The sequence below is a fragment of the Pogoniulus pusillus genome, chromosome Z (genome assembly GCF_015220805.1).
Source record: "Pogoniulus pusillus isolate bPogPus1 chromosome Z, bPogPus1.pri, whole genome shotgun sequence".
In the NCBI taxonomy this organism is placed as follows: Eukaryota; Metazoa; Chordata; class Aves; order Piciformes; family Lybiidae; genus Pogoniulus; species Pogoniulus pusillus.
In genome coordinates this window covers 113,624,613-113,649,943 of record NC_087309.1, presented here as the reverse complement: position 1 = coordinate 113,649,943, position 25,331 = coordinate 113,624,613, and the positions used below count along the sequence as shown (strand labels likewise).

Sequence of the window (25,331 nt, the reverse complement as noted above, 5' to 3'; positions counted from 1 at the left end):
GCTGGATCCAGTGCTTTCCTCCTTTTTTTTTTTTTTTTTAACACAAACAAACAAAACCACCCAAAAAAACCAGCCTTCTGGCACTTAAAATTTCTTAACAGCTATGCAGTCTGGTAGAACTTAAACACGTGGTAGTTAATGGCTCAGAGAGGTCTGTTCTGTAACTTTGCCACAGTAACACCATGAGCCAGTGCTGACAATAGCTGCATGTTTCTAATCTCTTGAAAGTAAGGGTACGAAACAGCTGGGCATCAACACTTCTCTCCAGACTGCTCCTCTCTGTTGCTATCAATTCAGAGCTTTAAGAGTCTCTTTCAGGATGAGAGTAAATTAGTGGCACAGTATCCATTTCCACGCTCACAGTGATGATCTCACTCAAACTCCAAAAGCCTTATAAATACACCCTTATAGAAAGGCTCCTCCTCAGCCAACTCAAAGCCTATGCTGGCCAGTACATAATTACAAAATTCAAGAACCATGGCACACCCTACTCCAGAATCACTTCTACCTTTACTCAGATGTTCAATACATCAAAGGAAAAAAAAAAACAGCTTTGAAAGCAAGCCATCATTGCACATTTTAATTCTAAAGAACCACTGGGGAAGCTTTAATAGAGTACAAAAATTAAGAACACCAACCATGGACATTAAAGCCTTCTTATGGAGGATTTATAAATACCACTCAATGTAAGTATAAACTTCATACTGTTTGTTACATTATACAAACCTCTTACTATGTAGCTTAAGACTGTTGCATCCCTAAAAGAAACCAAGCAAAGGAGGCATGAGACCTGCATGGAAGAGCAAGGAGCTTCTAGAAAAACTCAAATGAAAGAAGTTTACAGAATTAGTTTACTGTTCACTTGGGAACAATATAGGAACATTGTCAGAGTACGTGGGTGTGCTAGTTTGAAGCAAGCTGGAATGTTTTGGTAACAGAACTAGATAACGGGCAGTGAAATGAAAAACAATTGATGTCAACTTCTCTCACAGTCTCGCTGAGAGCTCTGGGAAGAAGAAGAAAACATTCTCCATTTTGTTTTTCTCTCTTGCTTTTGCCTTAGACCTGGTCACATCTCATTAACCCTGCTCCTACTAACCTTGCTCCCTAACCTCTTGGCTGCACCTCTCTTCTTCCTGAGAACTGGGGTAAGGTTGAGAGGGCCGGGGGGAGGTGTTGGGGTGGTTTAAAAGCCCCTCCTGGGGACTTAGGTTTCTGGGAGGGGAGTTGTGCTTTTGTATTGTTTATCTTTTGTATATTTCTGTATATAATTGTATATAACTGTATATATTGTAAATAGCTGCTTGTAAATTCTGCTAGCTGTAAATAAATTGCTTCATCTATATTCCCAGGGTCCGTCTGAGCTAGCTGGGGCAAATACAAAGTGGGGGGGGGGGCGGGGTAACCCCCAAACCATCACATTTTTAATTGGCTTTCCCAACGTGGGGCTAGTTATTTGAGTGGAAATTAGCTCTGGGAATTAAGATGAAGCTAATCAAGCAGCTATTGTACTTGGTTGGTGCATTGCTCTGGTCTGGTTTTGTTTACTTGGCATTTAATTGGATAAAAGCTCAAATTGTTGCTTATTTCATTGATCTGGCTTATAATAAGGCTAAAGCTAAGGTTTCAGATATGTTCTGGAGCTGGGGTGATTTTATTCTTGGTTATGCTGTTTTTAATATCTCTGAGAATATTACCAAGGACATTACAGGAGCTCTGGTCAATAATGTGACAATCAATGGAAATTCTGCTTTAAATATGGCTCTAATGAGAGTTATTCAGCCTAAGACAGGAATCCCAACTGTTTGCATAGGCACATGCTCGTGTAAAACTGTTTTTCTTCTCACAGTTTTTAATATTTGCCTCATGATTTTAATATTCATATTAATTTTGGCATTATTGGTGAAAAATTCAAAACCAGCTTCTGTAAGAACTAGGAAAAATTCTGTGTCTCAGAAGCAGTCTCTTTCACAGCAAAACAAGGGAACACAGTTATCGGCTTCCCCCATGCCAGCCTCTCCACCCTCCTCTATAGGTTCTGGGAACACAGCCAGCGTTCCCGCCACTAACGTAAACAATAATGATAATGGGCAGAGTTCAGCAGGAGCCCCAGGAGCACAGGCAAATACCCAAAATCAGAATGTCCCTAGCAAAAATGAAAACAAGTCAGGGTTGGCAGGCATCCCAGGAGGACAGGCAAATAATCCCACTAATGTTAATAATACTACTAGTGCTGGTAACGCTAGCCCAGTCAGTCCAAATCCTAATGACACCAGCTCAGCCAATTCGAACCCCCAGCCAGCAGACCAGAAACAAAATCCTCCTGTTAAAAGTAAGGCAGATTTGAACTCACAAGCTCCAAGTCAGACCCCTAAGGATACAAATGCTCCAGGTCAGACCTCCAATAATTCAAACCCTCCAAGTCAGACTCCTAAGGATTCAAACCCTTCAGGTCAGACTCCTAAAGATTCAAATCCTCCAGCAGACACATCCAAGTCTGTTGCTGCTCAGGCCCTTCTGGCACCGGCTAAGGCAAAAGCTAAGACAAAGAGTGGTTCACAGGAGGATGTAAGAGACGGGACCTCTGGTGATCAGCAAGGAGAAGAGGAAGAGGAGGCAGTTAGTCTGCGAGACCTTGTAGATGTGCTGAGACAACAATACTCAAGTGAGAGGAGTGCTGTGAGGTTAGCTGCCAGGAGAGAGGATGGTTCCAATGAGTTTAGGAATGCTATGAGGAAGATTGTGTTAGGCCAGGCACCACCAGAACAACAGGAGGAAGAGGAGGAAGATGACATCCAAGGCTCCAAGGATCCACTCAGAGAGGTCAGGGAAGTTAGGAAGGAATACACAAGGGAATCAGGTGAGCCAATCCTAAGCTGGCTAGTGAGATGCCGTGGCATTGGTGCTAATGCTCTGCAGGTAGGAGACAAGTCTGCCAAGCAGCTGGGACCACTCACTAAGGAGAGTGGAGTGGACAAACACCTGGCAAGTCCTCTTGGTAGGGTTAGCTTGTGGACACGCCTTCTGTTGGCTGTGGCTATGAGATATCCTTCCCGAGATGATTTGCCATGGGCTGCCAAGAAGTGGAACACCGTTGAGCAGGGAATTAAGCTTCTGAAGGAGTTTGCTGTGAAGGAAGTGCTTTATGGAGATCATGGTACTCATGAGCCTGACGATATTCCTCTGGGAACAGGTCTCATGAAGAAGCTGATTAAGCTTGCTCCTTCATCCTATGCTAACATCTTGGCCAGTAAGTTTCTATCAAGGAGTGATAATGGAAGATTTTTCACTGTTGGTGAATTCACTGACCAGCTCAGGCAGATTGAGGACAGCTTGTCACATTCTGGCCTAATCTCTGCCATACAGACTATGACTTCTGAAATAAAGGGTATGAAAGATGGTATTAGAGATGGCATCAAGGAGAGCATGAAAGAACTGAAGGAGGATCTCAAAAACATTACCAATCTGGTAAAGGATACCGTTCCTGCATCATCTGAATGGGTGCATGTTTCTGCGGTCAGGAACAGACGCCCACCTCCTGCAAGGCAATTCCAGCCCAGGAGGAGACAAATTCCACCCAGACAGCAGCAATCACGTGCGTCACTGTGGATACTTCTGCGTGACACATACGGTGAGAACATGAACAAATGGGATGGTAAACCTACTTCAGCTCTTTCAAAGAGAGTTAGGGATCTGCAGAGTGGCAGAAACAGAGGTAATAATGCCAGGAAAGTAGCTGTCACTTCTTCAGCTCCTGAGAGCAACTGCAATTGTTCCAACAGTTGCAGTTCCTCTCACAACAACACCAATCATTGTGTACACCCTACATGCCATGTTCAGCATTAGGGGTGCCCTGCCTCCAGCCAGGAGGAGGAAAGGGATAGTGGAGAGAACCGAATCTATTGGAATGTATTCATTAGGTGGCCTGGCAGTTCAAGAGTTCGGAAATACAGGGCTTTAGTTGACACAGGTGCTCAGTGTACTTTATTGCCATCTAATTGCAAAGGGACAGAGTCCATATCTATTTTTGGAATCACTGGTGGATCTCAAGAGTTAACTAAGATACAGGCTGAGATCAGTTTAACTGGTAAAGAGTGGAAGACACATACTATTGTAACTGGTCCTGATGCGCCTTGCATTTTGGGAATTGACTTTTTGAGACAAGGTTGTTTCAAAGATCCTAAGGGTCACAAATGGGCTTTTGGAATAGCATCTGTAGAGACTGAGGATGATAAATTGAAATTGTCTATTAGACCTGAACTTTCTGATGAATCTGCAGTTGTGGGACATCATGACATAGAGGACCTGGAAGTGCCAATTGCAACTCAAACTGTTCATCATAGGCAGTACAGAACTAACCGTGACTCTTTGTTGCCCATTCATCAGCTGATTCGTCAACTGGAGAGTCAGGCTGTCATCGAGAAAGCTCATTCACCTTTCAACAGTCCCATCTGGCCTGTGCGTAAACCTACGGGCGACTGGAGACTGACAGTTGACTTTCGTGCCCTCAATGAGGTGACGCCACCCATGAGCACAGCTGTGCCGGACATGCTGGAACTCCAGTATGAGCTGGAACCGAAGGAGGCTAAATGGTATGCAACCATAGACATTGCTAATGCTTTCTTCTCTATTCCCATAGCAAAGGAGTGCAGGCCTCAGTTTGCATTCACCTGGAGAGGAATCCAGTACCAGTTCAATCGTTTGCCTCAGGGGTGGAAACACAGCTCAACCATCTGTCACTCAGTCATCCACAATGCACTGGAGAAAGGTAAAGCTCCAGAGCACATCCAGTACATCGACGACATCATTGTGTGGGGCCAAACTGCTAAGGAAGTCTTCGAGAAAGGTAACAAAATCATTGACATTCTGCTGCAAGCAGGTTTTGCCATTAAGAGAGACAAGGTCAAAGGACCTGCCAGAGAAATTCAGTTTCTGGGAGTGCGGTGGCAGGATGGTCGCCGTTACATTCCTCAGGATGTGATCAACAAAGTCTCTACCATGGCAGTTCCCACCAGTAAGAAGGACACACTTTCTTTTCTTGGTGTGGTGGGATTTTGGAGACTACACATTCCTGGTTTCAGTCAGATTGTCAAACCTCTGTATGATGTGAGTCGTAAGAGAAACAATTTCGAGTGGGGACCTGAACAACAAGCAGCCTTTGATCAAATCAAACGAGAAGTAGTCCATGCAGTGGGCTTGGGACCTGTGAGATCTGGTCCGGACATTAAAAACATTCTGTACACGGCTGCCAGTGACAATGGTCCAACTTGGAGTCTTTGGCAGAGAGCTCCAAATGAGACACGTGGTCGTCCACTTGGTTTCTGGGGACGTTGTTACAGAGGTTCAGAGACAAATTACACTGCAACTGAGAAAGAGATTCTAGCAGCCTATGAGGGAGTGAAAGCAGCTTCTGAAGTGATTGGAACTGAGTCACAATTGCTTTTAGCTCCTAGACTGCCAGTTCTTAACTGGATGTTCAAAGGCAAAGGTTCATCACCACATCATGCCACAGATGCAACCTGGTCTAAATGGATGGCTTTGATAACCCAACGAGCACGAATGGGTAATCTTGATCGACCTGGTCTGGTAGAGGTGATCACCAACTGGCCGGAAGGCACAGACTGTTCCAAACCTCCGGAGGAGAAAATAACTCGTGCTGAGGAAGCTCCTCCCTATGGTGATCTCTCTGATCAGGAAAAGAACTATGCTTTGTTCACAGATGGTTCCTGTCGTCTTGTTGGGAACAAGCGAAGATGGAAGTCAGCAGTTTGGAGTCCAACCAGGAGAGTTACCGAAGCGAAAGATGGAGAAGGAGAATCCAGTCAGTTCGCTGAGGTAAAAGCTGTTCAACTTGCTCTTGATGTGGCTGAACGTGAAAATTGGCCTATCCTTTACCTCTACACCGACTCGTGGATGGTAGCCAATGCTCTATGGGGTTGGCTAAAGGACTGGAAGAAGAATGGTTGGCAGAGGAAAGGAAAGCCTATTTGGTGTGCTGATCTATGGCAGGACTTTGATGCACGGCTGGAGAAAACTCCAGTGAAGGTGCGGCACGTAGATGCACACATGCCTAAGAGCAGAGCCACTGAGGAACATCAACACAACCAGAAGGCAGACCAAGCTGCTAAGATTGCTCAAGTTGATACCAACTCTGATCTTGACATCGACCTTGATTGGAAACACCGAGGTGAGCTGTTCTTAGCTCAGTGGGCCCATGACTCATCTGGACATCAAGGCAGAGATGGAACATACCGATGGGCTCATGATAGGTCAATTGACTTGTCCATGGACGCTATCACCCAAGTCATCTATGACTGTGACATTTGTGCTGCTATTAAGCAGGCTAAGCGAATCAAGCCCTTATGGTATGGTGATAGATGGTGAAAGTACAAGTATGGTGAAGCCTGGCAGATTGACTACATCACTTTACCTCGATCTCGTTCTGGCAAGCAGTATGTGTTGACGATGGTAGAAGCCAGCACTGGATGGCTGGAAACCTATCCAGTTCCACATGCTACTGCACGTAACACCATTGTTGGTTTGGAGAGACAGATCTTGTGGAGACATGGAACTCCAGAGAGAATCGAGTCAGACAATGGTACTCATTTCAAGAACAATCTTGTGAAAAACTGGGCCAAAGAGCATGGTATTGAATGGATCTATCACATACCCTACTATGCACCAGCTTCAGGGAAGATTGAGCACTACAATGGTTTGCTGAAAAGCACCCTCAAAGCCATGGGGGGTGGAACTCTGAAAAACTGGGACAAACATTTAGCACAAGCTACCTGGTTGGTAAATAGTAGAGGTTCAGTAAATAGAGCAGGACCTGCACAATCAGATTTAGTCCAAACAGTAGACGGTGATAAAGTTCCTGTTGTACATGAGAAGAATCTGTTAGGGAAAACTGTTTGGGTATTTTCTCCTTCGGGCGAAGGGAAACCTGTCCGAGGGGTGGTTTCTGCTGAAGGTCCTGGTCATACATACTGGGTAATGCAGGAGAATGGTGAAATCCAGTGTATTCCACAGAGAAATCTAACCTTAGCTGAGAGAGTTTAAATTCAAGTTGTTAGGAGTTTTCTTTTTTAGGTAACATCGGCGCCCAACACTGAGAGAATCTACGATAGAATCTACAGTACGTGAGCACGAACCCAACATCACCTGGGAGTCCCTGTTCTGAGCTTTTGAATCACCTACATCTGATTGAAGTGTGAACTGAACTTGTATATATTGTTTTAGTGTAAATATTAGTTTAGATTAGATTGGATAATTCTCAGCAATACTCTGAGCGAAGTAGACAAGGGGTGGATTGTGCTAGTTTGAAGCAAGCTAGAATGTTTTGGTAACAGAACTAGATAACGGGCAGTGAAATGAAAAACAATTGATGTCAACTTCTCTCACAGTTACGCTGAGAGCTCTGGGAAGAAGAAGAAAACATTCTCCATTTTGTTTTTCTCTCTTGCTTTTGCCTTAGACCTGGTCACATCTCATTAACCCTGCTCCTACTAACCTTGCTCCCTAACCTCTTGGCTGCACCTCTCTTCTTCCTGAGAACTGGGGTAAGGTTGAGAGGGCCGGGGGGAGGTGTTGGGGTGGTTTAAAAGCCCCTCCTGGGGACTTAGGTTTCTGGGAGGGGAGTTGTGCTTTTGTATTGTTTATCTTTTGTATATTTCTGTATATAATTGTTTATAACTGTATATATTGTAAATAGCTGCTTGTAAATTCTGCTAGCTGTAAATAAATTGCTTCATCTATATTCCCAGGGTCCGTCTGAGCTAGCTGGGGCAAATACAAAGTGGGGGGGGGGGCGGGGTAACCCCCAAACCATCACAGTGGGGATGCAACGAGGAACAAAGAAATTCCCTCTTGGAGTTAGATCTAGCAAGGGATGTCAACAAGAACAGCGTCCTCAAGTACATCAGTGTGAAAAGGAAGACTAGGGAAAATGTGAGTCTGCTTCTGAATGATGTGGGTACCCTGATGACAGAGGATACAGAGAAGGCAGAGTAACTGAATGCAACCTTGGCTTTGCTCTTTTCTGCTATGTTCAGGCCCCAGAAATCCCAGTGTGCCTCAAGGTAAACAAGGAATTCTGAAGAATTCTGCGGTCAAGGAGTATCAGGTTAGAGAGCATTTAGGCAAGGTCACAGATCCACGAGCTTTGATGGAATCCCCACACAAGTGTTAAGGAAGCTGGCAGGTATCACTTCTAAGCCATTCTCTGTCACCTTCAAAAAACTATGGAAAACAGGGGGAAAGCCTAAAAACAACACAGAAGTCCATGCCACTCCAGTCTTCAAAAAGGGCAAGAAAAAAAGGACCCAGGAAATTACAGGCCAGTCAACCCCTGGAAAAGTGATGGAATAGTTCATTATGGATGCCACCTCTACACATCTGGAAGGAGGTTACAAGGGGTGGCAAAGTGTCCAGAGAAGGGTGACGAGGCTGGTGAGAGGCCTCGAGCACAAGCCCTACGAGGAGAGGCTGAGGGAGCTGGGGTTGTTTAGCCTGGAGAAGAGGAGGCTCAGGGGTGACCTTATTGCTGTCTACAACTACCTGAAGGGTGGTTGTGGCCAGGGGGAGGTTGCTCTCTTCTCTCAGGTGGCCAGCTCCAGAACGAGAGGACACAGCCTCAGGCTGCGCCAGGGGAAATTTCGGCTCGAGGTGAGGAGAAAGTTCTTCACTGAGAGAGTCATTGGACACTGGAATGGGCTGCCTGGGGAGGTGGTGGAGTCGACGACCATGGGGCAGTTCAAGGCAAGGTTGGATGTGGCACTTGGTGCCATGGTCTAGCCTTGGGCACTGTGGTGAAGGGTTGGACTTGATGATCTGTGAGGTCTCTTCCAACCTTGGTGATGCTGTGATACTGTGATACTGTGATTAAGGGGAGATCATGCTTGACCAATGTGATAACCATCTATAATAACATGGCTGACAGGGTAGAGGAGGTAGATCAATGGATGTTGTCTGCCTTGATTCTGGTAAGGCTTTTGACACCATCTCCCATAACAACCTCACAGGTAAGCCTAGGAAGTGTGGGTCAGATGAGTGGACAGCAAGGCAGTGTAAGAGGTTGAGTAACAGAGCTCAGAGGGCAGTAGTCAGCAACACAATGCAGTCAGAAGCTTTTAACTAGTGATGTTCACTAGGCATTCAGCACAGGGTTCAGTTTTACTTAACATCTTTGTCAAAAAGACAGAAGAAGGGAGAAAGTTTGCTCTCAGCAAGACTGATGATGATATAAAACTGTGAGGAGTGGTTGACATATCAGGAGACTATGCTGCTATTCGGCGTGACCCAGACAGTACACAGAGTTGGGCAGAGAGGAATCTAATGAAGGGCAAGTGCAGGATCCTCTAGCTAGGAAGGATTAATCCCATGCATCCGCACTGGTTAGTGGTTGAGCTGCTAGAAAGCAGCTGTGCAAAGAATTACCTATGAGTCCTCATGGGTAACAAGTTCATTATAAGACACCAATGTTCCCTGGTGGACAGAAAGTCCACTAGTACTCTGGGGTGCATTAAGAATGCAGCCAGGAAGTCACCAGAGCTTATCCTCCCCCTCCAGTTTGCCCCAGTGAAGCCACATCTGGAGAACTGTATCAATTTCTGAGATCTCCAGTTCAAGAGAGGGCACTACTGGAGAGATTTCAGCAGAGGACTACCAAGATAAGGGGACTAGAGCATTTCTAACAAGGAAAGGCTGAAATAGCTGGGGCTGTTTAGTCTTAAGAAGACTGAGAGGGATTCTTACTAATACACAGCAGTACCTACAGTGTGTCAGGAGGATGGGGCCAGATTCTTTCCAGTGGTGCCTACTGACAGGGTGACAGGCAAAAGGGGCAAACTGGAACACAGAAACTTGCGTTTCAACCTGAGGAAAAATTTCTTTATGTTGAGGGTGACTGAGCACTGGAACAAATTGCCCAGAAAGCCTATGGAATCTCCTTCTATACAGTCATAGAATCATAAACAGGTTGGAAGAGACCTCCAAGATCATCCAGTCCAACCTAGCACACAGCCCTAGGCAATCAACTAGACCATGGCACTAAGTGCCTCATCCAGGCTTGGCTTGAACACCTCCAGGGACGGCGACTCCACCACCTCCCTGGGCAGCCCATTCCAATGCCAATCACTCTCTCTGCCAACAACTTCCTCCTAACATCCAGCCTACACCTCCCCCAGCACAACTTGAGACTGTGTCCCCTTGTTCTATTGCTGGTTGCCTGGGAGAAGAGACCAACTCCACCTGGCTACAGCCTCCCTTCAGGTAGTTGAAGATAGCAATGAGGTCACCCCTGAGCTTCCTCTTCTCCAAGCTAAACACCCCCAGCTCCCTCAGCCTCTCCTCACAGGGCTGTGCTCCAGGCCACTCACCAGCTTTGTCATCCTTCTCTGGACACATTCCAGTATTTCAACATCTCTCTTGAATTGAGGAGCCCAGAACTGGACACAGTGCAAGACACCTCCAAGATCATACAGTCCAATCTATCATGCAGCCCTATCCAATCAACTATACCATGGCACTAAGTGCCTCATCCAGTCTTTTCTTGAACACCTGCAGGCACAGCAATGCCACCACCTCCTTGGACAGCCCATTCCAATGGCAAATCACTCTCCCTGAAACTTCAAGGCCAGCACCAAGACTTTAGACTACATGGTGCTGCACTAAGTGTTGCTTTAGGAATCCAAGTAAGAGAAAAAAATAACAAGTTGTGTACAAGCACTCAATCTTCATTTCCACAGCCTCAGGATGTCTCCCACAGGGGAAGAGAGGTACTGGGATACCTGGTACAGGGGAAGAACAAGACATGAAGTATGTTAGAGACTGGGCAGTACATGACCTGGATTATGTTAGTGCATTGTTTGTATGATAGGATAAAAGGAGTTACTATGAGGTGCTTTTAGTCCTTTTGGTGGCACAGATGACACTTGTTACGCTGGTGCTTTTTGGTCCTTTGTCCTGCACAGATCTTGTGCTTGCACTGGCATGGAATAAAGAGCACCTGACTCAATCCAAAGTGTGTAGATGCATTTGTCAGATTACTGGCAGTGACAGGTTGCTACTTGCATTACAAGTTTTGTACATCAATCGTAGAACCATTGAGTGGTAGGGGTTGGAAGTGAGCTCTTGAGATCACTGAAACTAAGCACCCTGCAAAAGTAGGCTCACCTAAGGCAGGTCACGCAGGCACACATCTAGGCAGGGATTCAAAGTTTCCAGAGGAGACTCCACAACCTGTCCGGGCAGCCTGCTCCAGGGCTCCAGCACCCTCACAGCAAAGAAGTTTCTCCTCATGTTCATGTGGAACCTCCTTTGTTCCAGTTTGTATCCATTGCCCCTTGTCCTATCGAAGGACACCATTGAAAAGAAACTTGTCCTTTCTTCTTGACTCCCATCCTTCAGATTATTTGTAAATATTAATAACATCCCATTTCGGTCTTCTCTTTCCAGACTGAACAGCCCAGGTCCATGAAGGGAAAAGCCTCTTAAATACTCATCACAAGCAAACGCACTTGGACCAACAAGTCCACGTTAATTTCCTTTGGACTGGTACAGCACTGATTTCACCAAACCTTTCTTAGGCTAAGGGCACACACTTCTAGTGCAATCACCGTCCGGCTTGTGATTATCACTGCAACTTCCCCATCTGCTCCCCGCTGTGATACTGTGATACTGTGAGATCTCATTTGCTCCACTTTTCTTACAAGTACTTGCACATTCCACTGCTTCCCGGTTTTGCCTTCTGCCAGCATTGGAAACTAAGCTTAAAAAAACATTTCCTGTTTGAAAGACAAAGCAGCCTCCTGCTCTTTGACCCGCTCAGCAAGCTGGCTCAACTAGCGGCAACGCTCTAGCCGCTTCCGCTAGAGGCAGCTCATCGCTCCTCCCTCGCTGCGGCCCTGCCTGCCTCCGTGCAAGGCGCGACTGTCTCTGCGAGTACCGGGCGATGTAACAGGGCGCACGGCGCAGCGGCAAACCATACCTTCTAGGCAGCCGCGACAGAGAGCCAGCCCCGACCGCTACCGGCGCCTCGCCAGCCTGCGCCGCAAGCGGGGCGGGACGTCGCCGGGACACACCCTCTGCCGCGGCGGAAAAGCAGGCAGAGACCAACTACCGGCTGAGGCTACGCCGGCCCGGCCACTGGCTGTAGCGAAGCTGTCTGCTGGGGTGCTGGGGCAAATAGGCTTCGCTTTCGTCCTAAGACGCCGGTCTCGACTGCTCGTACACGCAGATGCAGCACAGTGGAAAAAGGCAGGTGCCCTCCGCTCTGGCAGGCTCAGGGGGCGGGCGCTGCGCGACTGCATGGGGTTTGTTCCGGCGCGGCGCCTTCGGCATCGGCGCTGAGGGCGGCAGGCGTGGCGGTCAGGGAGTCACTGCAAGGGCACTTGTTCTGGGTCAGGTGGAGAAAACACCATGGTTTGAGTGTGTTTTCGAGAAGTGATGGTGGAACGGACACAACAGAATGTAAGCTCTCAGTGCCTTTGTGCCGGTGCCGGGTGCCAGCAGCCGGGTGCCAGCAGCCCTCTGCCCCGCAGCTGAGGGATCGGCGGCCGCCGCCGGAGGCTCAGCGAAAGTTACTATAGGAGTTTGTTACCACTGATCGGGTGAGCCACTCGGTCTGGAAAGGGACTTGCCCTGTTGCAGTTATATTATTCCTAAAGCGTCTGAGACTCGTTTCTCGGCCTAGGGCTTTTTTCTGTTGTGTCTTGTTTGTGTGTGTTGAATCGTGAAACTAGAACACGGTTTTCTCAGATCCATACTAAAGTTCTCTTCTTAAGCCTCTTTAAATGTAGTCTTGATTATTAGGATAAAAATTAACTGTATTCTGAGATGTGTGGGCCTAAGATTTGGTTGGGAATAACAATATCATAGTAATAAGAATCTGGCTTGTGCCCGTACTTACAGTAATAATGTTATCAGCATATCATTGAATTTAATGATTTTTACTCGTTTTACTAATGCTGGATATGTTTTCAGGTACTTTTGTGTGCTGTTGTGTTTTTTTTTAAGGTACTTCATGCAATGACAGTCTTTGAAAAGAACCTGCACCAGAAAATTATTTCTGAGCTGCATAATTTTGCTGCCCTCGGAGATGCAGCCAAACTGAAAGCATTGCTTAAGCAATCTCCATCACTTATCAATGCAGCTGCAGATAACGGCTGGACAGCCTTGATGTATGGCGCCAGAAATGGACATTTTGAGGTTGTGCAGATTCTTCTTGAAGAAGGGTAAAGTATTAAGTGCATCCCAGTCTCTTCTCCCAGGCAACCAGGAACAGAACAAGGGGACACAGCCTCAAGTTGTGCTGGGGGAGGTATAGGCTCGATGTTAAGAGGAAGTTGTGGCTGAGAGAGTGATTGGCATTGGAATGGGCTGCCCAGGGAGGTGGTGGAGTCACTGTCCCTGGAGGTGTTGAAGAAAAGCCTGGATGGGACACTTAGTGTCATGGTGTAGTTGATTGGACAGGGCTGGGTGCTAGATTAGACTGGATGATCTTGGAGGTTTTTTCCAACCTGGTTGTCTCTATGATTCTGTGAAATTATCTTGACCCTATTTTTTTAATTATTTAAAAGTATTTTACAATACGTGGGATGTAAATTAATTCATTCCTGTTGCAGTACTGTGTGTACCCTGGGAAGTGATAATCTGGAGTGGATCAATAAAAAAGAGAAGTATGGCTGTAGCAAAGGAGTTGATAGTTTTTCATTACCGCAAAGCCAATTGCTTAGGCATAAAGAGTGCCCTGGTGTAGACAAGATCTAAAAGTTCTTTCACCCTAACGATATTGCATTAAGTATGAATCATAACTCCTCCTAAACATATGTGCCCTGTCAATCACTGTTCTGTGGTTTGGTTGTTGTTGTTTTTTTCTGTCTAGGTGTGACACATCCATTGTTAATAAATCAAGGCAAACAGCTCTGGACATTGCCAAATTTTGGGGATACAAGCACATAGTGAATTTGTTGGCAGGTGTGAATGGTGGACAGAGGCCTACTTTTCTGTCAGGTGAAGTAAAGGAATGTGAAAATTATTTTGGCTTAACACTTTTGGACAGAAAAAGCATTAAAAGAACGGATTCCAAGTGGCTAAGTGAAAAGCAAACCCATCCAACTACAGTATACCTCCTCTTCTCAAATCTAACTCCTTTGGTTACTTCGAGTGGGGGAATAGAGGGCTCTGAGCAGCAAGAAGTAAAGCTTTGCAGGCTGTGCTACAAGGATGTGGAGCAGTACATAAACCAAACTGAAGAAGGCACCTTAATTTTTCTTGGAGTTGAACTTACGTTCCACATGAATGTGGTGGGCGCTTGCAGTGAAAGAGCTCTACAAGATGAAAAAGATGAGTTAGTTGCTTGGTTTGCTCTTAGCATAGATTCTGCTTCTGCTGAGAAGTTCAAACAGAATCACAAGGATTGCTACTTTCTTCACCCACCAATGCCAGGACTACTTTGGCTACCTGACAAAGAAGCTGGTAAGATGCATAAAATGCAGTAGTTACTGAATATGTAATCAGAAGGATATATTTTGGAATTCACTGAAGATCTGGGGTTGTTCAGCCTGCAGAAGAGGAGGCTCAGGGGAGACCTTACTGCTTTCTACAGTTGCCTGAAAGGAGGTTGTAGCCAGGCAGGGATTGGTGTGTTATTCCTGGCACCCAGTGACAGAACAAGAGGATGCAGCCTCAGACTGCAGCAGTGAGGTTTAGTCTGGATGTTGGGAAGAAGTTGTTCACAGTAAGAGTGATTGCAGGGTGCCCGGGGAGGTGGTGGAGTCACCATACCTGGGAGTATTTAAGAAGAGGCTGAATAAGGCACTTACTGCCATGGTTTCATTAATTAGAAGGGTTAGGTGATAGGCTGGACTTGAAGATCTTAGAGGTCTTTTCCAACCTGGTTAATTCTGTGACAATGCAGAGATAATCCACTGCAAAATAGGAAGCAGATGCTTTCAGTGGCTTTAGAAATATTTTAATTTTACTGTATCACAGTATTATTAGGATTGGAAGAGACCTCACAGATCATCAAATCCAACCCTTTACCACAGAGCTCAAGGCTAGACCATGGCACCAAGTGCCACGTCCAATCCTGCCTTGAACAGCTCCAGGGACGGCGACTCCACCACCTCCCCGGGCAGCCCATTCCAGTGTCCAATGACTCTCTCAGGGAAGAACTTTCTCCTCACCTACAGCCTAAATCTCCCCTGGCACAGCCTGAGGCTGTGTCCTCTTGTTCTGGTGCTGGCCACCTGAGAGAAAAGAGCAACCTCCTCCTGGCCACAACCACCCCTCAGGTAGTTGTAGACAGCAATAAGGTCACCCCTGAGCCTCCTCTTCTCCAGGCTAAACAATCCCAGCTCCCTCAGCCTCTCCTCGTAGAGCTGTGCTCAAGGCCTCTCCCCAGCCTCGTCGCCCTTCTCTGGACACGCTCAAGCATCTCAATGTCCCTCCTAAACTGGGGGGCCCAGAACTGAACACAGTACTCAAGGTGTGGTCTAACCAGTGCAGAGTACAGGGGCAGAATGACCTCCCTGCTCCTGCTGACCACACCTTTCCTGATGCAGGCCAGGATGCCACTGGCTCTCTTGGCCACCTGGGCACACTGCTGGCTCATGTTCAGGCGGGTATCAATCAGCACCCCCAGATCCCTCTCTGTCTGGCTGCTCTCCAGCCACTCCGACCCCAGCCTGTATCTCTCCATGGGGTTGTTGTGGCCAAAGTGCAGCACCCTGCACTTGGAGCTATTGAATGCCATCCCCTTGGACTCTGCCCATCTGTCCAGGCGGTCAAGGTCCCGCTGCAGAGCCCTTCTGCCCTCCAACCCAGTCACATCTGCCCCCAGCTTGGTGTCATCTGCAAACTTGCTGATGACTGACTCCATGTCCTCATCCAGGTCATCTATGAAGATATTAAAGAGGATGGGGCCCAGCCTGTCAGTGGTTTTGCAAACAATTTTGTGTTTAAGAGCATGGGAAGTGTTAAACTGTAAAATGGATTGATCACGATTTTACAAATTGTGCTATTTAAATGTTAATGTATGTGCTTTAATATTCTAAAATGAAAAAAAAGTCGGGTTTTCATTACAAGATGTAAAACTAAGATCTTAAGGTGTGTTAGATACTCTTCTCAGCAGAGTGGGAGTAAGTGTTGAGTTCACGAGGTGAATGAATGTCGTTCTAGATGTGTTAACAGCTGCTGTTGTAACAGTTTTGCTTTTACAGAAGGATAAAAGGCAAGGTCGATTTCCATCTGAAGTTGAAACAGAACAGTGCATTATTATGTCAATACCTGTTGTGGCCCTAAATAGTAATATGCAAAATGTATAATACATAATTCTGGCACCTTAGCCAAAGTAACTTTTGTGAGAATGTGTATATTGATCCAGATGAATTTGTTTCTGAATGTTTAAAGTGGTCTGTAGCTATATGGTACTCTGTTGTATTTGCTGTGCTGCAAAGGTCAGATTAACTCATATTGCCAGACTTCTCTTGTAATACACTACAGTCTAAGCCATAGTCCTACACTGATTTTTATGTTAAACTTTACTATTTGCTTTTTCTATACTGTTAAAAGCTTACATGAGTTAGTATTTGATTTTGTATATTTTCAATGTATTCTTTTAAAGGAGTGGTAGCCCAGGCTAGGTCTGTTCTAGCATGGCACAGTCGCTACCAGTTCTGCCCAACATGTGGGAGTGCAACCAGGATTGAAGAAGGAGGTTACAAGAAAGTCTGCTTAAAAGAAGATTGTCCCAGTCTCCAGGGGGTTCACAACACATCGTATCCAAGAGTTGGTGAGAATATTGTTGTATAAACTAAGTCAAAAGTGGCTTGTTTGTACTGGTATATGTAAGTCATAGGATAGGATCACAGGATGTTAGGGGTTGGAAGGGACCCAAAGAGATCATCGACTCCAACCCACCTGCCAGAGCACAACAATACTATCTAACACAGATCACAGAGGAACACATCCAGACAGGCCTTGAAAGTCTCCAGAGAAGGAGACTCCACAACCTCTCTGAGGAGCCTGTTCCAGTGCGCTGTGACCCTTACAGTAAAGAAGTTTCCCCTTGTGTTGAGGCGGCACCTCTTTTGCTGCAGCTTACACATGTTGCTCCTTGTCTTATCAAAGGGAGCAAGTGAAAAAAGCCTGTCCCCCCCTTCCTGGCCAGCCTTCAGATACATTTATCAAATGCCCTCTAAGTCTTCCTTTCTCCAGGCTAAAAAGCCCCAGGTCCCTCAGCCTCTCCTCATAAGCCATGCCCTCCTGTCCCCTAATTGTCCTCGTAGCCCTCCACTGGATCCTTTCCAGCAGATCCCTGTCCCTCTTAAACTGGGGAGCCCAAAACTGAACACAGTACTCAAGATGAGGTCTCACCACCAGGGCAGAGTAGAGGGGGAGGAGAAATTCCCTTGATCTGCTGGACATACTCTTCCTAATACATGCTAGGATCCTGTTGGCCCTCGTGGCCACAAGGGCACATGGTTAACTTGTTATCCACCAGGACCCCCAGATCCCTCCCCACAGGACTGCTCTCCAGCAGATCACTTCCCAGCCTGCACTGGTGGAGTTTGTTTTTCTTCCCCAGATGCAGGACTCTGCACTTGTCCTTGTTGAACTTCATCTGGTTCCTCTGAGCCCAGCTCTCAGTCTGTCCAGGTCTCACTGGATGGCCTCAATTTCTTCCTAGTTATTTTAGCTCCTTGCTTTTGTCCTAAGTCTTACATACTTGTGTATCCCCAGCTCTACTTAGGATTAAATAGGCTTCTTTTTCTTTCAATAGTGTGTGACAGAGAATTGCTCTGACAATACTGATCTTTATTGCAGTGGCGTACCATCCATTATAAATCCCAACAACATAAATGAGATACAATATGAAAGGCCATGTTTTGCCTTTTTTTTTCCCCCATGCATTTTGTTTTCTCACCTTCTGCAAGCCATCTGAGTATGAAATATCTCTGTATTAAAGTCCTGACACAGTGCTCATTTTGTGTAGTTCCATTTTGACAGTAAACTGTCTCTGCTAAGCATATATGCTGAAAGACAAAGCAAGCACATATCTTGCAAGGGGGAAAAAAAGAAAGAAAGTAACAACTTGCTCTGTCCAATTGCAATTCTGATTACAATCAGAAGGTATCTTATATGTGTTTATTTGGTGTCAAGTTGACATGTATAACTGCTTTTAAGTCCCTCAAATACTGAAATTTATTGCTTGCACATCCCTTGTAGATCCTGTTGTGATAATGCAAGTCATCCATCCAGATGGGAACCACTGCCTTTTAGGTAGGCAGAAGAGGTTTCCACCAGGAATGTTTACCTGTCTCGCTGGATTTATTGAACCTGGTGAGTAACTTACTTCTTTTTTTTAAACATCTCAGTATTGAAAGAAATTTGCTTGGTGTTATGTCATTTTTTTTTACTCCTTGCTAAATTATAAAGTTCTATAATTTACATCAGCTGCTTTATTTTTAAAAAATACACAAAAGGAAAAAACAAAACAAAAAAAGGCAAGTTCAGTAAATAAAACTTTAAAATAGTTTTCACATCACATGCTCTTATATCACATACTGAAGTGACCACAAGACTCTGTGGTGCTAAATCAAGAGATTTTATCATAGGACAATAAAGAATTGAAGCGTAATTTGAAAAAGTTGACCAGTACCTGATTGATTGATCAGGACCTGATCGAGTCCATCCTTGGCCAATGGAATGAGATTGAATAAAGCCGAGTTCAGGGTTTTACACTTTGGCCACAACAACCCCAAGCAGCGCTACAGGCTGGGGACAGAGTGTCTGAAGAGCAGCCAGGCAGAAAGGGCCCTGGGGGTACTGGTAGATAGTAGGGAAACATGAGCCAGTAGTGTGCCCAGGTGGCCAAGAGAGCCAATGGCATCCTGGCCTGGATCAGGAGCAGTGTGGCCAGCAGGACAAGGGAGGTTATTCTTCCCCGGTACTCAGCACTGGTCAAGCCACACCTTGAGTGCTGTGTCCAGTTTTGGGCTTCTCAATTCAAGAGAGATGTTGAGATACTGGAATGTGTCCAGAGAAGGGCGATGGAGCTGGTGAGTGGCATGAAACACACCCCTGTGAGGAGAGGCTGAGGCAGCTGGGGGTGTTTAGCCTGGAGAAGAGGAAGCTCAGGTGTGATCTCATTGCTGTCTTCAGCTACCTGAAGGGAGGCTGTCGCCAGGTGGAGGATGGTCTCTTCTGCCAGGCAACCAGCAACAGAACAAGGGGACACAGTCTTAAATTGTACTTGGGAAGGTATAAGCTGGATGTCAGGAGGAAGTTCTTCACAGAGAGTGATTTGCCGCTGGAATGAGCTGCGCAGGGAGGTGGTGGAGTCGCTGTCCCTGGAGGTGTTCAAGAAAAGCCTGCGTGAGGCACTTAGTGGGATGATCTAGTTGATTGGCTGGGGCTGGGTGCTAGGTTGGACTGGATGATCTTGGAGGTCTCTTCCAACCTGGCTGATTATATGAAAGATAATATGAAACTATATCATTTTGTAAGAAAAGAGATATTTTGCTAGCTGTGTTCAGCAATAACCATTGGAATTAATTACAGTTGTTAGCAACTGCAGAACAGTTTGTAAAACAGCCTTGTCTTGGGAATATATTTTAATAATCAGTGAAATTACAGTGTTTAACTATGTTCAGTAACTGTGTGCAGGTGAAATATATTGACAGCATGGGTAAGTTTATCCAGGTACCATTTTAAAAACATCAACATGTCGATTGCTTCCCTCTTTCTTCTCCTGTCCTCACGACTTTATGATAGTGAATTCAAGTGTATAAACTGAAATTTAGGAGTAGATCTTTTCGTAAGCCTAACGTAGCTAGACCAAAGCTTGTATCTCTGACATGTGGACTGTTTGCTTCAGTAAACCTGTCATCAGCAGTTACAACACATCACATGTGCATATGTGTGCCTGTGACCATCAACAAACCACATATACACATAGCAGTTTTCAGTGAATAGGTACCTAAAGTTTTGCAGTTATGTCTCTGTGTTGAGGCAATGAAGAATGAGTCAGGTAAAGAGAATAATGCAATGCAGAGACATGTGCACTTCATCTTAAGTCTCCATTTTCTTACTGTTGTAATTCTAAATACTGGTTACGAGGTTGCATTGCATCTTGTATTCATGTGGAAAATCTAAAACTTAACATAATTCTGCCTACAAATGAACAAATCAGCATTTCAAAAGTAACTAAAGGAGCAATTTATTTCCTACTCAGTTCTTGATATCTTAGGTGTGGTGATAGTTTATGCTAAATTATCAGTTCAGGAAACAAAGTATGATAATTTATTAATCAAAATGTTTATTTTTAAGTTGCTTTTTGCTTCATGTGGCAGTATGAGGCTGGGTCTTGTCTGTCCCCCTTAAAAATCACTCAGTGGCTTGTTTTTACTGTAGACCTATCTTGTGTTTAAGGTCTGTACCATGATCTATGGGTTGACGTGAGTCAGTTCAAAGTATGGGATGTAATCATTGGTTGGAGTATTTTCTTTAGCTGCTTGTTCTTTGCCCTTTTCAATTAGGTGAAACAATAGAAGATGCTGTTCGTAGAGAAGTAGAAGAGGAGGCAGGAGTCAAAGTTGGCCATGTTCAGTATGTTTCTTGTCAACCATGGCCCATGCCCTCTTCCCTAATGATTGGCTGCTTAGCTGTTGCATCATCTACAGAAATTAAAGTTGACAAGAATGAAATAGAGGATGCCCGATGGTTCACAAGAGAAGAGGTAAAGTTCAATTTCATTTCCTTCTTGTACTGATTAGTGTGTGACTGTATCAGTTCTGGCATACAAGAGATACTTGCTTTCTTGAGCAAATCAAGTGAGCATTGACGTGACTGGAGCCTCAACCCTTGGCCTTACAGACAGAGCTATGCTAGGTTCCAAGAGCCCACATGGACAAAGGTGAACCCAGCACCAAACAACCAGGTGAACCCAGATGACAAAAAAGGGGGGAGAGATCATCACCTCAGGCTCTGGTGTCCTGTGGTGTGCTCTCCAATCTGGGTTTCCAAGGTGTTGGCAGGGCTTCAGCCCAGCCTGGCTAATTTTGCACATTTCATATATTTATACCTCAGAGTCCCTTCTTCAGGCAGAGTTGCCCGGGCATGTGCGTTATCTCACTTAGAAGATTCCTGAAATAGGTCTGCAGAGGCTAGAGGGTCTCAGGGGTTGCCTTACTCCCCCTGTTTACTTGACTGCACCATGACCTGTTTGGTTCCTGCCCACACCCATTGTCCTCAGTTGGAGCAGAGAGGCTACTGCAGAAGGGACACTTCCCTTCCTTCACAGGACTTGCTGCTGCTATCTACTCACTGGCCTTACAAAACCAGCACATCTAAGGCATCCTCAGTAGGTCGTGGCTACAACAAGCGTGTATACCATCCACTTCATACTACAGTTACATTATATTGTAGGTTACAAACAACCAAAGAAAGCAATATATTTATGGTGATTTATGGGTCACTTCCAAGCCTATTTATTGACATTTTTGGCAGTAAGATCTTTTATCTTTTCCTTTTAGGACATACCAAGGTTACTGTTACTGTAACCCACTTACTTTGCAAGCCGGTACTTTCCATTTTAGCAGAAGTAGTGTTAAATAACATCAAAAACATCATCCATGCAAACGTGCCACCATATTTACTGTGATGGGGGAAGTTTAGGTTAAAAGCTCCGGAAATTTGTTAGTTTGAATATCTTTTTTCCATGCAGTACTGTTTTAATACCCTGGTGTTGAGTGAAGATTAGGCATTTTTTTAGAGAATCTACACTTAACCATTCCTGAGTATTTAAAATACATTCAAATCAAAGAGAGGACAAAAAAAGACTTTCACGGAAAGATTTAAGCTCATTACTGGAAAAAGGAAAAATTGCTTACATAACAGTCTTGATAGGTTTTTCCACAGGCTACTTATGAGCTAAATTTTTAGTAACACTGTATTTCTGCCTAGCATTTGCAAGTATTTGGACTCTCTGTCAACTTGAAGGCAGAGATAGTCATCCACAATCTCAGTGTGTTCCGGGCAACACTGGTAGCAAACAGCGCATTTTTTCAAATGAGTATCAGTTCTGTGTACAGCTGTTCACGTGCAGGTGTGTCTAGAGCTGGACATAAATGTACATCAGAAACTTCAGGTAAAGTGAACTCCTGTGTTGTTCGCAGGTGCTTCAGAAAACCAACAAATCACACTTCCCTCTATACTACGTGAGGAAAAACTAATTGTATGGAATGGTGTAGAGCTGTATACAGATACTGTACTGCTGTTCATAGAATCATAGAATCAACCAGGTTGGAAGAGACCTCCCAAGATAATCCAGTCCAACCTAGCACCCAGCCCTAGCCAGTGGATCCCATCTGGTCCCATGGACTTGTGAGGATCCAAGTGTCTCAGCAGATCCCTTACTTCTTCCTCATGGATTAGAGGGGGACTGTACTGGTCCCTGACTCCATCCGCCACTTCAGCAGTCCAGCTGTCCTGGAGACAACCTGTCCCACTATAGAAGATTGAGGCAAAGAAGGCGTTAAGCACCTCTGCCTTTTCCTCATCCCTTGTCACTATATTCCCCTCTCTATCTAATAAAGACTGGAGGTTTTCCTTGGCCTTTCTCTTGTTACAGATACTGTGAAAGGTCCATACTGTTAAAAAGCTTAACAGAAACCTTTAGTATTGTATTAACAGTTAGTCTCCACACTTGTTTTAGAAAAGAGAAATCCTTTGGATTTCAGCTTAGAAATGTCAGAGTTCACACAGATGCCTGTGTGGCTTTTTTCTCTACACCTGTCATGAATTATCTGGTAGTGCCCTTTAGTAGCTGTGGGATCATCATGATAAGATAATTCCTGCATTAATGCAGTGTTGGACTACATGTAGTTTATAATACTGTTCTCTGCAAAAAAAACCTGTCTGTGTTGCAGGTCATGGAAGTTCTCATGAAAGGAAACCGACGTTCTTTCTTTGTACCACCAAGTCAAGCTATTGCACACCAGTTGATAAAACATTGGATTGGAATGAATGCTAATCTTTAATTCCAATAATTGATTATGGTAAATTACTTCTTCTAGTGAACTCTAAATTAGGAATAAATTAGAAAGAATTGTTTATCTAGTAAGTGTACAATCACTTGAATTTTTTACTTTCCTTTGGTTCCTGGGATAAACTGTAGAAAAAAGTTGGGTTTTTTTGCATCTGAGTTACAACTGGACAACCACCCAGTAATAATCTCACGCAGGCAAGCAAGGTAAAATTGTTACTTCATTGTGCATAGGCTGCTTTTTTTGTTTTGGAATCAATTTATTGTGCCTTTTGCTGGTATGCTCTTAATGTTTGATCTTTCCTGTCTCTTGATGGAAGAAGTCCCAGCATTACGAAGATGCTTTACGTCCTCCGATTTTGTTGTGATTTCTTCCTCATTTTTTGCTTTCTTTGAGTATAAACATGCAGTACTGAAAACCTTATCAACAATGGCTATCTTTAAGATAATAGCATACTTAAATGTCAAACACATAGTTTTTTGTATCTTCCACATTAATATCCCTCTATACAGAGTAGTTACTCCTCCAGTCTGATTTGGGCTGCACTTACCCAATTTTATGTCAGTCTGAATTTAAGGATATGACACAATGCTCTCTTTATGTAGAGGTACTGGAGAACCATTCCCCGCACCCTAAATACTAGATATTTTGTTAAGATAATAATGTACTTACTGACCATAGGCAGTGTGATGGTTTGGTTGTTCCCTGCTCCCCCACACTTAAGAAAGTCATCCAGACTAGATTCAGATGAGCTTGAAGTTAAAATGAAGTTTTATGTTTACAGCTTAGCACAATATACAAGCAGGTACTTACAATATATACAGAAACATACAAATTAAAAAGCAATACAGAAACAACAGCCCTCCCAGAAACCAGAGTCCCCAGGAGGGGCTCTCAACCACCCTTCCATCTTCCCACCCCTTTTCTTTACCCCCAAATTTGCCTTACACTCAAAGTGAGTTTGAAGGATCGACTAGGGGGGGTTAGGAAGCAGGCAGATTAGTCAGACAGCAAGTTAGGTTAGAGAGAAAAATGCAGCCCAAAAGCCAGAGGGCAAGCTCTGTGTTGTCTATGTTCTTGTTTTTATACATCTCAGCAAGCCTATGAGTGAAGTAGACATCACCGTTGTTTCCTTTTCACGGTCTATAATCTAGTTCTCACCAAAATATCCCAGCTAGGCTCAAACTAGCACAGGCAGTTAGTCTAGTTTGTTTCATTCTCTGATAATTAAAAGTAGACCTGTAGAGTAATGGATAAAAAGTGTAAATAATTCTCTTCAAGTTTGAATCAGCGAAAATGTTTTACAAATCCTGTGATTCTAGTGTCATCCTCAGCAGCTATTTCTATTTTTTTAAGGCAAAGTATAGCAAACTTCAAAGCAAGAAGCATTTTCTACAGACTTGGAACAGCTGACAAATACTGCTGCTGCTTCTTCTTTTTCTTGTTTCAGCTATACCTATGAATAAAATCATGTCATCTGTTGAGCCTTCTGGAAATGAGAAAGAAGCAATACAGTGCTTCCCTTAAAATTGCTTTTACAGAAAAGAGGAAGTGTAAACTACAGCTAACAGCCGAAGCACAGATTATCAGTGGAAGTCCTCTCTTCTAAAAATTGTGTGGACAGAAGGAAGCCAAATTTACAAGTCATTCCTGGAAATAAAGGAAGACATTGGACTGTGTGGAAACAGTAATGCAAGTTAAGCTATGCAAAGAATATTTAACTATTAATACAATGATTACACATTTAGAAAAATGAGCAAGGAAGGAAGAAATGAGCAGATGGAGATAGTAAGATATTAAGAATCAGACTATTTTTTCTAATTGAGCATCTGTATAAACAATATATTTCTACAATTAAAGTGCTAATAAATAATTTCAAAATTTTTATTTTACTGTGTGAAAATGCTTTAAAAAGTTTAGTTTGAAAAATAAAGCTTCATTAATCTCTGAGTTTAAGAGCAGTAATTATTTTAGTTCTAATAACTTCTCTTGCTGCAATAATTTTCACTATGTATAGATTTTCAAAAGCTAAACCAACAGTTTTTCTTAAGCTTTCCTGTTTTGCCTCCCCAATAGCTGAGCCATTCACAACGATGGCAAGTACCTTCTGTGATATCTGTGCGTAGATGTTTTCTGCAGGATAGTTACTGTTTGCACATTGCATGTGAAACACATAAGAGCCAAATGCTGTAGTTATTTAGCTAATACAGCAATTCAGAAAAGCAATTAATTAGATTTAGTAACAATTGAACACAGTATGGTGGTGCTGACTGAAATATAATC

At 44.3% G+C, this 25,331-nt stretch overlaps 1 protein-coding gene across 3 annotated transcripts; it reads left to right on the top strand.

Moving 5' to 3' along the window:
* The first annotated feature begins 11,994 nt into the window (after positions 1-11,994).
* NUDT12 (nudix hydrolase 12) lies at positions 11,995-24,999 on the top strand. Of its 3 annotated transcripts, XM_064140151.1 has the most exons (9): positions 11,995-12,255; positions 13,015-13,232; positions 13,883-14,475; positions 16,625-16,792; positions 18,229-18,342; positions 20,541-20,740; positions 22,932-23,060; positions 23,180-23,254; positions 24,499-24,999. In XM_064140151.1, exons 2-7 carry the CDS (start codon positions 13,027-13,029, stop codon positions 23,040-23,042), a joined length of 1,392 nt encoding a protein of 463 aa, XP_063996221.1. In that variant the 5' UTR covers positions 11,995-12,255; positions 13,015-13,026; the 3' UTR covers positions 23,043-23,060; positions 23,180-23,254; positions 24,499-24,999. The 3 variants fall into 3 exon arrangements, with proteins under 3 accessions (XP_063996221.1, XP_063996219.1, XP_063996220.1); XM_064140149.1 differs by lacking the exon at positions 23,180-23,254 and having other exon boundaries at positions 11,997-12,255; XM_064140150.1 differs by lacking the exon at positions 23,180-23,254 and having other exon boundaries at positions 11,997-12,608.
* Positions 25,000-25,331: the final 332 nt, after the last annotated feature.

Coding starts and splice junctions, on each gene's coding strand:
- NUDT12 (XM_064140151.1), top strand. CDS start 13,027: ATGACAGTCTTTGAAAAGAACCTGCACCAGAAAATTATTTCTGAGCTG. Junction 13,233..13,882: donor CAGATTCTTCTTGAAGAAGG/GTAAAGTATTAA, acceptor TTTTCTGTCTAG/GTGTGACACATCCATTGTTA. Junction 18,343..20,540: donor CGCTGGATTTATTGAACCTG/GTGAGTAACTTA, acceptor CTTTTCAATTAG/GTGAAACAATAGAAGATGCT.